At 40.7% G+C, this 13912-nt stretch overlaps 1 protein-coding gene across 4 annotated transcripts in view; it reads left to right on the plus strand.

The window, feature by feature from the left end:
• The window catches only part of LOC126457440 (zinc finger protein 184-like), a 91813-nt gene that overhangs the window by 17550 nt on the left and 60351 nt on the right, over positions 1 to 13912 (plus strand). For all 4 annotated transcript variants that reach the window (XM_050093718.1, XM_050093719.1, XM_050093721.1 and 1 more), the window contains exons 3-4: positions 8878 to 8940; positions 12761 to 12823. In XM_050093718.1, the coding sequence (XP_049949675.1) occupies positions 8878 to 8940; positions 12761 to 12823 (126 nt within the window). The remainder of the gene's footprint in view (positions 1 to 8877; positions 8941 to 12760; positions 12824 to 13912) is intronic.

A 13912-nucleotide genomic window follows, 5' to 3' on the forward strand; every position in this document is an offset into this window, starting at 1 on the left:
AGATAAATAAGCCTGTTGTCTCATTGAGACCATTGGATCGCCTTCTCAAGAGTTGGCCAGACATCTCACCTCCTTGCTACAACCGCATATTGGTAAAACTGATTATCACATTAAAAATTCTATGCACTTTATTGAAAAATTGGAGGAGATTACTGTCGGTGCAGGTGATATCCTTCTCAGTTTTGATGTGGTATCCCTGTTTACCATGATTCTTTTTGACAAAGCTCTTATACATAGCTGATATGTTTCCAATTGATATAGTAGCTCTGTTTCGACATCGCCTGTCCATGACCCATTTCCAGTATGATAATGAGTTTTACAAAGAAACTGAAGGAGTGGCCATGGACAGCCCTCAGAGTCCCGCTGTTGCTAATCTATCATGGAAGATTTTGAACAGCAGGGGCTGCAGTCTGCCAGTAAAAGTCCTTTGAAGTGGTGTCGGTGTGTGGATGACACTTCTGTGGTATGGAATCACGTTGAAGAGGAATTGTATGATTTCTTTGTGCACCAAAATAGTATTAATTACTATGGAGAAAGAGAGTAACGGACAACTTAATTTTTTGGATTTATTAGTAATGAAATAAGTAGATGGGAATGTAGGGCATAAAATGTATAGAAAAGGTACACTCACCAACCGGTACCTCCATAAGAATTCGAAGCATCATCCCAGGAAGAAGAGAGGTGTCATTAAAACATTGCTGGACAGAGCTAATAATATCTGTGAGCCAGTTTATTTGCGAGATGAACCAAATCATTTGCGAAGAGCTTTTAAGAAAAATGGATACGATGACAACACCATAGATTGAGCACTCTGTCACAGGAGAAAAGAGTCTGGCAACATTCAGCAACAACAACTGTCTGCTGGAAAAGCTTTTCTTCCTTTTATTCACAATATTATGGACCGTATTGGGAAGGTTCTGCCCAAGTTTCAAGTTGAAACATTTTTTAGACCCACCACGCAGATTAGTGGATGTTCAAGATCGGCGAAACACGCACGACAATCCTTAGCAACTCCTGGAGTGTATAAAATTCCGTGTAGCTGTGGGAAGGTTTATACTGGAACAACAGAAGAAATGTCAATACCCGCTTATCCGAACACAAAAGGAACTGTTGACTGGGACATACCGACAAATCAGCTGTAGCAGAACATGTTTTCAAAGACGGTGATTATGAAACAAAAGTTAGTGAGACGAGCTTGCTAGCCAGCACATTGCATTATTATGCATGCATTTATAGAGAAGCTATATAGATTCAGAAACACCACCGTGATTTTAATAGAAAAGAGGAACGCTTAAAGTTAGGTAAGATATGGTGATCGACTTTGCACCAAAGATGCAATAATTGATCAATAGTTGGCCCCACATGATGTATGGTGATGCGCTCTATATAAACGAGACCTTCTCGGTCAAGCAGCCAGTCGTTGACTCACCTCGGCAGATGTTGCCCGCAGTTGGCAACGAAATGTCAGGAAGTCTTACAGATCGACCGCGGCCTCTCAGCCCGGAAGTTTTAACTAATGAATCCAGGTACTATACAAGCAGTTGCTGACAATAAATAAGAGTACAATATGATGGTGAGTGCCTGCTCCATTGTGCTTATAAAGAGGAGGGCTCCAGTAGAAGACGCCTCTGATGCTCGGTCTGTACAGATACCGTTGGCAGAATATTTGAAGTGTAGTGCTCATGTGGCCTGGGTTATAGCGTATACTACCTGGCATTGTCACATAATAACAGCACTTCACTGAGGGGATGTTGAGATACTTCACCAATTTTTATCTGCAGCTTTTTGTCACCTGGTCCTTTTAGATTAGTGTTGCATCTCTCAGGTCCCCACTAGTCCAGGAGAACAGTGTCTGTCAGTGTTTCATGTTATACTTTTTCTCACAGACATCGAGGGAGTTGTGCACTCTGTGAGTCTGCTGATTACTCCTGCTCATTATGTTGAGGACTTTTGCGTTTGGTATAGTACTCTGTCTGTAGGCTTTGCCAAGTATCACGTCAAAGGAGCCAAACAGTGGGCCTTCTCTTGGGCCCCTCTGTCATCACTTTTCATTTTTCCCCTGCTAAAAAACAAGTCATCCATCTTTTTTGCTGCAGCATGGACCATCCAGACTGAGCTCATCATGGGATACCAACTTGTCAATGTAGTCACACAGTGTTGTTTTGAGGGCTGCCTCTCCAGCAGTGAAATGACACAGTTACCCCATGTCTAAGAGAACACAAGAAGTTGCTTCATAAGCTTAATAGTCTCCGCCCCCTTCACCGTACATCTCGAGCACCATTCTCCAAATATAGGTTATTGGCCTTGTGGTGACTACACTACCAATACCAGATACATGTTTCAACAGCACTATAGACATTGAGAGAGTTAGTCATTTTGTCATTGAGGGATAAGTCGGATCATGAGCACCTTTCATTTGAGCCCCTTTGATAGTTTTCTGGATGAATATGGGATCCTAACGCTGCAGTTTTGATACCACCATCTACTACTCAGTTATGCAATTACTATTTCCCAATTCCCTAGCCATCAGAATTATCACATTCTTTTTCTTTCTCAGGAGTACCAACACTCTGGAAATCAATCCATGACATACCTTCAAATTGGAATGTTTTGGAAATCTACATTTATACTCCGCAAGCCACCCAACGGTGTGTGGCGGAGGGCACTTTACATGCCACTGTCATTACCTCCCTTTCCTGTTCCAGTCGTGTATGGTGGTTCGCGGGAAGAACGACTGCCGGAAAGCCTCCGTGCTCGCTTGAATCTCTCTAATTTTACATTCGTGATCTCCTCGGGAGGTATAAGTAGGGGGAAGCAATATATTCTATACCTCATCCAGAAACGCACCCTCTCGAAACATGGACAGCAAGCTACAATGCAATTCAGAGCGCCTCTCTTGCAGAGTCTATCACTTGAAGTTTGCTAAACATCTCCGTAACGCTATCACGCTTACCAAATAACCCTGTGACGAAACGTGCCGCTCTTCTTTGGATCTTCTCTATCTCCTCTGTCAACCCAACCTGGTACGGATCCCACACTGATGAGCAATACTCAAGTATAGGTCGAACGAGTGTTTTGTAAGTCACCTCCTTTGTTGATGGACTACATTTTCTAAGGACTCTCCCAATGAATATCAACCTGGCACCTACTTTACCAACAATTAATTTTATATGATCATTCCACTTCATATCATTTCGTACACATACTCCCAGATATTTTACAGAAGTAACTGCTACCAGTGTTTGTTCCGCTATCACACAATCATACAATAAATGATCCTTCTTTCTATGTATTCGCAATACATTACATTTTTCTATGTTAAGGGTCAGTTGCCACTCCCTGCAGCAGGTGCCTATCCGCTGCAGAGCTTCCTGCATTTCGCTGCAATTTTCTAATGTTACAACTTCTCTGTATACTACAGCATCATCTGCGAAAAGCTGCATGGAACTTCCGACACTATCTACTAGGTCATTTATATATATTGTGAAAAGCAATGGTCCCATAACACTCCCCTGTGACACGCCAGAGGTTACTTTAACATCTGTAGACGTCTCTCCATTGAGAACAACATGCTGTGCTCTTCAATCCAGCCACACAGCTGGTCTGATATTCCATAGGCTCTTACTTTGTTTATCAGTTGACAGTGCGGAACTGTATCGAATGCCTTCCGGAAGTCAAGGAAAATGGCATTACTTGGGAGCCTGTATCTAATATTTTCTGGGTCTCATGTACAAATAAAGAGAGTTGGGTCTCACACGATCGCTGTTTCCGGAATCCTTGTTGATTCCTACAGAGTAGATTCTGGGTTTCCAGAAATGACATGATACACGAGCAAAAAAGTGTTGTAAACTTCTACAACAGATCGATGTCAGAGATATAGGCCTGTAGTTTTGTGCATCTGCTCGACGACCCTTCTTGAAAACTGGGACTACCTGTGCTCTTTTCCAGTCATTTGGAACCTTCCATTCCTCTAGAATCTTGCGGTACACTGCTGTTAGAAGGGGGGCAAGTTCATTTGCATACTCTGTGTAGAATCGAATTGGTATCCCGTCAGGTACAGTGGACTTTCCTCTGTTGAGTGATTTCAGTTGCTTTTCTATTCCTTGGACACTTATTTCGAAGACAGCCATTTTTTCGTTCATTCGAGGATTTAGAGAAGGAACTGTAGTGCGATCTTCCTCTGTGAAACAGCTTTGGAAAAAGGTGTTTAGTATTTCAACTTAATGTGTGTCATCCTCTGTTTCAATGCCATTATCACCCCAGAGCGTCTGGATATGCTGTTTCGATCCACTTACTGATTTAATGTAAGACCAGAACTTCCGAGAATTTTCTGTCAAGTTGGTACATAGAATTTTACTTTCGAATTCACTGAGCACTTCACCCATAGCCCTCCTTACGCTAACTTTGACATCATTTAGCTTCTGTTTGTCTGAGAGGTTTTGGCTGCTTTTAAACTTGCAGTGAAGCTCTTTTTGCTTTTGCAGTAGTTTCCTAAGTTTTACTTGGCACGTAGCTGTCTAAAACACATTTTGCGATTGCCTTGAACTTTTTCCATAAACACTCAACATTGTCAGTGTCGGAACAGAAATTTTCGTTTTGATCTGTTAGGTAGTCTGAAATCTGCCTCCTATTACTCTTGCTAAACTGATAAACCTTCCTCCTTTTTTTTATATACCTGTTTACTTCCATATTCAGGGATGCTGCAACGGCCTTATGATCACTGATTCCCTGTTCTACACTTACAGAGTCGAAAAGTTCGGGTCTGTTTGTAATCAGTAGGTCCAAGATGTTATCTCCATCAGTCGGTTCTCTGTTTAATTGCTCAAGGTAATTTTTGGATAGTGCACTCAGTATAATGTGACTGTCCCTACCACCCATCCTAAACATCTGAGTGTCCCAGTCTATATCTGGTAAATTGAAATCTCCAACTAAGACTATAACATGCTGAGGAAATTTATGTGAAATGTATTCAAGATTTTCTCTCAGTTGTTCTGCCACTAATGCTGCTGAGTCGGGAGGTCGGTAAAAGGAGCCAATTATTAACCTAGATCGGTTGTTGAGTATAACCTTCACCCATAATAATTCACAGGAACTATCCACTTCTATTTCACTACAGGATAAACTACTAGTAACAGTGACAAACACGCCACCACTGGTTGCATGCAATCTATCCCTTCTAAATACCGTCTGTGCCTGTGTAAAAATTTCGGCAGAATTTATCTCTGGCTTCAGCCAGCTTTCCGCACCTATCATGATTTCAGCTTCGGTACTTTCTATCAGCGCTCATAGAGCACTTCATATCTAACTTCTGAAATGTTCCCACAGGCTGATTCATATGCAGACTCTGCTATGTATCCAGTTCACAAGATTCTGTTGTTGCATCCTTGCTTTTCTGTGGGAATACTGAGAAGTTGATGGTACTAAAGATGTCAAAATGATTGGAATACACTTTCACATGCATTAAAGGCCAGTAACAATACAGTTTGCCATGTACCTGTTGCATCTTCACAGTGAAGCTGGTGGCTATTGTTGGAGCTGTCTATTCCATGAAGAAGTAAACTCTCAACTTATTTTTTGTATTCAGTGACTGTGAGCAAGTGCACCTACTGATTGATTTTGACCTCTCCATCTTGCAGTGCCATTTAGCCTTGATGACCATCTTTCTAGTCTCAGCAGTACTGCATGCACAGTCTCTTTCTTCTGGATCCCTATCCCTATGGGAATCCTTGAGAACAAGCTACCTGATCACTTTATCCAGGAAATTGACCACATGGCCAAAATTGATAATGGTGATGCGGACATTCCGATCCATTGCAGCCACTCCTTCCAGCTAACAGTGTATCATCAAGGAGACCACTGTTGCGTTTGTTCTTCCGTTTGTCCCAGAAAGAATCCTCCATATTACCCCAACTTCGTATTAGACACTCTCTGACTAGGTTTTATCCTGAGCAATAAGATGACCCCTACCCTCACACCGTGTCCACACCCAACATGACAATGACTCACAGCCTTCCTTAAGGCATTCAGATAAACACAGTTGGAGGGAGTGCCTTTTATTTCCAGCTTTAACCCTCGAGTGTGTGCACCTATGTATAAAGTACATGAATTACAAATAATTTTCATGCACCAATCCATTGGTGTTTTACAACTGTGAGCTGGTATCTGTTCCTTCATTATTGCCTCAGCAAGCTGTGTTGTCATACATCCAAGAGAGCAGCAGTAATATAAAATAAACAGTGAACTGGATGAGAAAAAAATTATGATCCAAACAGCAAAATTACCCAGATTCTGATCTAGCAGTGCAACCCCACAACGAGGCAGTTGTGTATAAGATAATTAACAATCATATAAGCATTTGGTTAGGATATGATGCAAAAGTAATGTTTAATGCTTCGAGTGAGTCATTAATGTGAGGTAACACATGTACATGGCAACAGCGTGACATAATCAAAGTTTATTTTCTTATTGTTTAATTAAACAGTGATTTAGTTCTTATAATGTAAGTCTGTTTTATTGTTGTTCAGTTAAACTAAGATTAAACTGTGATCTTCTTCATACTTGTTTACCTTGGCAGCATAAACAGGGCTATTCTTGACATGTGTACAGAGTATACCACTTGCGCCAGTCTGTGTTATTAATAATGTACCTGCTGGAGGGTTAATGTTTCAACTATACTTGGGGACGGGTGTTCGGCTGTTATGGGAGGTGTGCCTCCCTCCTGCCCGCCCTCCTGACCGTCCCCCACCCCCCAATATTTTGAGCTCCAGTAGGTCTTGACTGTGTCTGCCCAGTTTGACTGCCTGGTCATATGCCTTTTGTATTCATTTTATTATTTCTCACAGCCTTTTCTGATTTTGTTAAGCTCTTGGCTTATATGGACTTTCATTTTGTGTATTTTGTAGGATGTTTATTATATTATTGTTTATGAACATCTCATGCCAACTGAGAGTCAGCCACAGAGCAAAGGGTTGTGTCTTTGACACATACGAACCCTCAGGGTTCTAGTATCTGTCTCTGTCCCTCTGCCCTACAAATGTGCTTGATTAAGTGTTAGGTACCCCTTGCGATATTCCCTGCATTTTTTTAAAATCATAACATTGTCAGTGTTCTGGGTGTCTTTGCTCGACTATTTCCCATATGCCATGGCAACATTTAAATGACTTTTACTCCTTGCTAACAGCACTGTTCTCCAGGAATTGGTTTTGCAAATGAGGAACTGGTGACTTCATTCTTTGGTCCCTTAATCCTTCCCCTACAACTAACAGCTAATAGCTGTTAGGCCTCCATGTTTCTTATGTCCTTTACATCAATCCTAAAAGGCAGTGTATGTTGAAAAAAGAAAGAAAAATGTTGATGCAGCAAATGAGAAGCAGTGAATATGAAGGATGAAGGTGCTTGATTGTAAATTACGTATAGTAGAAGGCTGATGACCACCCTTGCCACCTGCAGCATCATGTTTCTTGCATTCACCTCACTCCAACAGTCTCAACAGATGTGTGCATACACTATAGAAAGTGAAGCCATAGTTGACCACCAAAGAAGTAAGTGGTTTACCATTAGGCACACCAACACTGTTCCCCAGCAGAGAGAGAGGAACCTACAAAACGAAACATTCTGAAGCTGTCCCCCTACTCCATCCAAAATGTGCCTGATTATGCATTTACTCCTAGCTGTAAGGATGTTAGTGAGCCACCTCTGTAGTAAAACCTCAGCATAACATGTGACCTCTCTATTTCATTGCTTCTAGGCTCTAGAGTCCCTCTCCTGCTTGGTTCTGAGTGAGTGCCCTTCCTGTTCAGCTTTTCCCAACCTATCCCTTCTGCTTCCCAAGGAAGGAAATAATAGTTCTGAAAGCTAAGACAATGTTGTCACTGCTCCTGTAATATGTATGTATCGGCAGTGTTAGGTGTAAATACTGGCCAACAATTTTAGTTTTCCCATCTGAATTTTCCTTTGATACAGTTATTTGCCTTTTGGTGCCTTCTTTTGCTCTTTCTGTTTGTTAACTATAATTCTTATTGGTCACACTTTTGTCATGTGGACATGCTTTTACTTCTTCAGTAATTTTTCTTGCATGTTGAGAGACCAGCCTTTCATATTTGGCAACAGTTTTTCACTATATTTAATGACCCTCTTTCTGTATTAGCAAACCTCTGTTTTTAGGCAATCTCATGTAAGTGTCTAGCAATAATTTGTATTCATTTGGTGTACTTTTTCAGCTTTTTGCATTCTTCTTCTTCTTCTTCTCCTCTCTCTCTCTCTCTCTCTCTCTCTCTCTCCCCTCCCCCTCTCTCTCCCCCTCCCTCTCTCCCTCCCCCCTCTCTCTTTTGGATATCCACAACATTCCACATGTTATATATATCCACTTCCATTGCCGAACTATTTTTTCCTGTGTGGGTACTGTTTTTTTTTTTTTTTTTGCATGTAGCGGACTCTGCACATTCTTTCAGTGGCTAATTAACCTCTGTACATTCCAGTTGCTTTTTATGTTGACAAACAAAAAAAAGTCATAATTTTTTGTGTACTACATGTGTAATGAAAGATTGTGAGACATGACAAATTTTTCAATTAATAGTGTGCTTCTGGGTGCTCTGCTGTGCTTCCGGCTGCTGTGCCGAGTTGTGGTTTCCATTTTATGCTCAATATTTCGATGACTGACCCAACTGTCTTCTTCAGGTACTGTGAGTTCTGCTGTTGGAGTCCAGGTAGTACTCATAACAGTAAAACTTGCAACACCTGAAGTCAGCTGGGTCAGTTGTCGAAATATCTTGTGTAAAATGGAAACAACAACTCGGCAGAGCACTCTTAAGCACATTATTAATCAATTGTGTCGAGAAAACTTGAGAGATCACAGTATATTCTTCTTTTATTTTGCAGAAATCTTCAGCTGATGAAACACTTCAGAACTTAGCAGATTCATATGGCATCAAAGAGGAGTTTGTAAGTGTTATTTTTTTCTGTTTTATGTATTTTACATTAAGAATATAATGCTTTTTTATATAAAATTTAATACAAAGATCAGACTGAGTATATGCAGGGTGTACATAAATTCCGGCAACACTTTCAGTTATTTATTGCACAAGAACTAAACATTGTACAGATGTCATACATATTGTATTTTGAAGAGAAACTAGGAAAGTGTTTTTTACAAACATTCGATATGTGAACCATGAGTGACCGGGCAGATGTCAATATGGTAATCAAATTCTCGCCATACATGTCCCAGCATGGCATCATTGACTGTGGCACTCACTTCTCATATTTTCTCCTGGAGCTTTGCTTCATCACATGGTAGAGGCAGTACATACACCAGATCTTTAATATGTTCCCACAGAAAAAAGTCACACGGAGTGAGATTTGGTGTTTTTGTCGAACTACAGAAAGCTCGGTCCGCACCTGGATTCGCCACGTGTGCGACTAGCGCTGACTATCAGCAGATTACCAAACTACGCTGTTGTGGTATACATGAGAGAAAACTTTCGGGGATTCTCTTCAAAATGACATACGTATGATATCTGTACAATGTTTGGTTCTTGTGCAATAAATAATTGAAAGTGTTCCCGGACTTTATGTACCCCCTGTATAAACATAATGTAGCTATGAACTGGTTAGATGTTTGGGTCTCAAGATTACAATTTGTTATAAATTACAGATATTTATAGCACGTCTGCCTCCAGTATAGACCTACTGTAACGCTGTTTGTTTCTCAACCTTTCATGTGTGATTAACTGTTGTTGCACAAGATGTTAACAAATATTGTTGAATGTCTGTGTAAGTCATTTCTGTGGTTGAAGTCTAGATCAAGGTTGGTGCCAGCCATTTTACTTTTTCTTAAAGGAACATATGTTTGTGATGTGTCAGTTTTGTGTAGCAAATGAGAGAAGAGTTTTTGGTAGTCAGTGAGAGGCAGTGTATTTCAAGTGACTAAAATTAAAATACAGCAACCAGCATTCTTTACAGGTTTTTCGTGATTTGCATAAAATTTTACCACCAAAGGTTTTACGTTTTTATTTCTGCTTCGAATGAAGATTGTGGTGACAGATTGGTTTTAAGAGATCAGAGGTCTGGATTAGGTTTACAGTTGATAGCCCAGTTAGCTGGCAAAGCCATCAATGGGACATGACAGGAAGCAAGCTGTGTGAGCCAAAATATTAATTATTCAGAAGATAGTGATCATGAGTTGTATACATCTCACATTAGTTTGCACTGTCATTTCAGCTCTATATCATATGACACAAATTTAGTTTTACCCCCCCCCCCCCCCCCATACACACACACACAAACTGTGCATTCAGCTTTTATATAGACTTTACTATAACTATTTTTGTAATCGCATCTACTCTTGGCACTGAAACACTTCAACACACTGCACTCTCATTGCCTACTTTTAACCAATTACTGACATGTTCCCTTGCATTTCCATCACATGTAATGGCAAGCACTATCAAAGATCATCTGCTAAACATGTAATGGCTCTGCTCTTGGTCTAGGCTCTTACTTTTTTGCGAAATGTTTTGTGACACTTGCCAGGACATTGCGCATGTTTGTGTGCGCTCTTCTTTTTGCAAGGGTAGTACAGAAAGTAATGGCAAATTAACTAAGATTCGGGTGCGCACACGCACATGCACATGCGTGTGTGTGCGCGCGCGCACACACACACGCACATGCGCGCGCACACACACACTCTCTCTCTCTCTCTCTCTCTCTCTCTCTCTCCTGTCATCTGATACACTCCATATTACACATACACTGATCAGCCAGACCATTATGACCACCAACTTACTAGGTAGTCAGGCACACGCACAGTGCTTGTAGTATCAGCGAGCGTGCTGTCCTTGCATAGATGGGGAAGGTGCGCGATCTGCCTGATTTTGACTGAAGGCCCCCAGCACAAGCATTTGGGAAACTGCATAACTTATAGGGTGTTTGAGGAATGGTGTGGTGTGTTTCTTCAATACGTGGCGAAACCAAGGTGAAATCACATCCCAGGTATTGGACGTTGCAGTCTAGGCAGACTTGTAAAACAGGACAGTCGGCAGCCTGTGGTGGAACTAACATCAGACTTTAATGCCGTGCAGAGTACAAATGTGTCAGAACACACAATGCACTGAACACTCCTAACGATGGGCCTCTGCAGCCAACCACCCATGCAGGTGCCAATGTTAACACCACGACATTGACAACTATTACTGAAATGGTGGACATACTGGCTGTAGGCAGGTGGTCATAGTGTTCTGGCTGATAAGTGTATTTAGGAGCGTATACCAGAATAGAGGATTTGGGGGGTTTCTTTCATCCCTGGCAAGAGATCAAAATCGCACTGCTTCATTTGCAGTGGAGTACTCACGGTGTGCATAAAAAAAGCAGTAGGTGGGTGACAGTTTCAATTGCAAATAAGGCACGATACAGAAATGCTGCCTCGTAGTTGTACAACACTACAGGCATCACTTCCATTTTATTAAATTTATGTTGTAATGTGTTTGGTTGCATTGCTGCTTGGAGAAATCATTCATTCAACTGAATAGGGGTTTTTGTATTCACGTTCTAATAAACACCAGAAATAATAAGCAGCGTGCATGTTCATCATTACGATATCTGTCCAAGTGCAAACCAGTTACTGCACACCAGTGCACTGTTGCACTTCAGTAACATGACGAGCTATAGTTTGCTATAATTTTGCTCGTATTTTTCATGGTTTGCTATGCAATTTGACAGGATAGCTCTACCTTGAGGGGTAACTTCGTGACAGCAGCAAACAGCTCATTTTCACCAACTACTCATCTGTCTTGTACGTGTGAGCACGGTGAATCAAATTGGGAGTTTTATGTACCAGGTACAACACACACTGAACAACCTTGCTGCTTAAATGTGCAGTAGTGTGTCATAGCCACGAACTTCTCCTTTTTATGAATTTTGTTATACAGTACTTTGATTAATATTTCTTTAGATCGGCTAATTATCAGACTTTTCATTTTGTGATCACTCATGTCAACAGTTGCATTCAGTTTTCCACACCTCAGCAGTGGCATGTGCAAACAGTATAAATACACTGACACCTCACTGTCCACTTAAACTGCTGCTATTACTTTCTTGTCAACCCTGATAAATATTGAAAACTGGCATGTGCCTGTATTCATTATTTCATGATTGAAGTCAAAAGTGTGCCATTTGCAGGCAGCCTCTGGATAGTCCCAGTTGGTTGTTTGGCTACCTAATTAGTCGCTGTGGGTGCTCAGCTTTATTCTGCCCAGCATTCGTGAAAAGTGGCATTGCTGCAGAAGATAAGTGTGGAGTACCTAGTGCAGGTCGAAAACTATTAATTTTTTGTGCAGACTTGACCTGTAAAATAAGCATGTAATTAAAGCTATTTGCAGCTACATTTACTCCTGGTACAATACTCTTGTCAAGATTGCCACCATGAATATAGCTTGTAAATTATCAGTATTTGTAAAAATGTTTTCCTTGAATGTTTTACTTGCTTAAAGATAAATCAACTTAATGGTAGTTAAATTAACTGCCTTATATGTTAAATAACTTAAATAGTAACAAATGTAGTACTAGTTTCTACTGTCTGAAGTGTTCATATTATTCTCTCTTTGTGGTATTATATGATAAGAATGTTTGTAAATACTTGCTGTATGTAATTATATTTTCTTTTACATAGACACACTGATATGATGACCTTGCAACTGCATGTAGTGTTATTTTCTCCTTATCACACACACAGACTGCTGTTCAAAAAGCTTTGTTTCTGTTGTAGGGTTGTTTGTCAACTAGCGGCCTTACGAGGCTTCAGTCCACTGATGCTCCAAAGAAAGAAAAGGTATGTTCTGGATTTATTAGAAATAAAGGTTTGCTTGACAATTAATGCCAAATGTCTGATAAAAGTTCTATATAGCTAATTGTAGAGTAAACAATGTAAATGAAATTGTCTGTGACTAGAAAACTGATTCAGTGTAGCTTGATTACAAATTACTGATCATTTTCCTAAGGCTACATTTTCAGCAACATTGACTGTAAATACATGGTCTTATGACAGTGTCATAGAAGGAAATAAGTTCTTAGGCCAACTTTGTGTGTGTTAAATGCCAGATCCATGTAGAATACAACACACACACACACACACACACACACACACACACACACAAAGCAGATCTGGTGTAAGTACTTCAAAGATGTTGGGAATGCACCTACTTATACCTGGCAGCATTGTTGGATGTGTAAACAGATGTAATTTTTTCTGTTTTCAAACTGCATGGGAAGAAATTACATATGTTGATATCTGGTGAGTGGTGTGGGCATTTTGAGGTATTTGCAGAACATTTACTCAAATTACTTGTTGTATTGCTTCAAATATTATAAAATGACATAGGGCACAGCGATGAGATCGCCACTGTCTCTGGCAGTTGCGAACTACTTCCTGGAGCGCTTTGAGGAGAAGGCTTTGAAATTGGTGGTGTTGTGTCCTTCTTGGTTTGTAAGGTACATTGATGGCACCTTCCTGTTATTATCTTGTTTGTCAATCTCATGAATGTTGTCTGTCCCCAACATTAAATTTACTGTTGAATTGGAGAAGGATGGCAAGCTACCATTGGTGGACTTTTAGTTGAGAGGAAGGCAGGAGGCCAGCTGGATAATTCAGTGTACAGGAAGCCAACACACACTGACCGGTACTTGAACACTCATAGGTTTCACCATCAGGTACACAAGAAGGTGGTCATGGACATGCTGGTACACAGAGCGAAGATTACTTTGGATGATGACCACGTAGAATCGGAATTGTAACAATTGAGACATGTGTTAAGAGACAATGGCTGTAGCAAGGGAGACAATAACACTTTCAAATACCAGTGTGAAGGATGCCTCGTGAGTTGGCAGAGGATGCTATGCCAGCTGCTTTCCTTCCATACCG

Source organism: Schistocerca serialis, chromosome 2, assembly GCF_023864345.2.
Source record: "Schistocerca serialis cubense isolate TAMUIC-IGC-003099 chromosome 2, iqSchSeri2.2, whole genome shotgun sequence".
NCBI lineage: Eukaryota > Metazoa > Arthropoda > Insecta > Orthoptera > Acrididae > Schistocerca > Schistocerca serialis.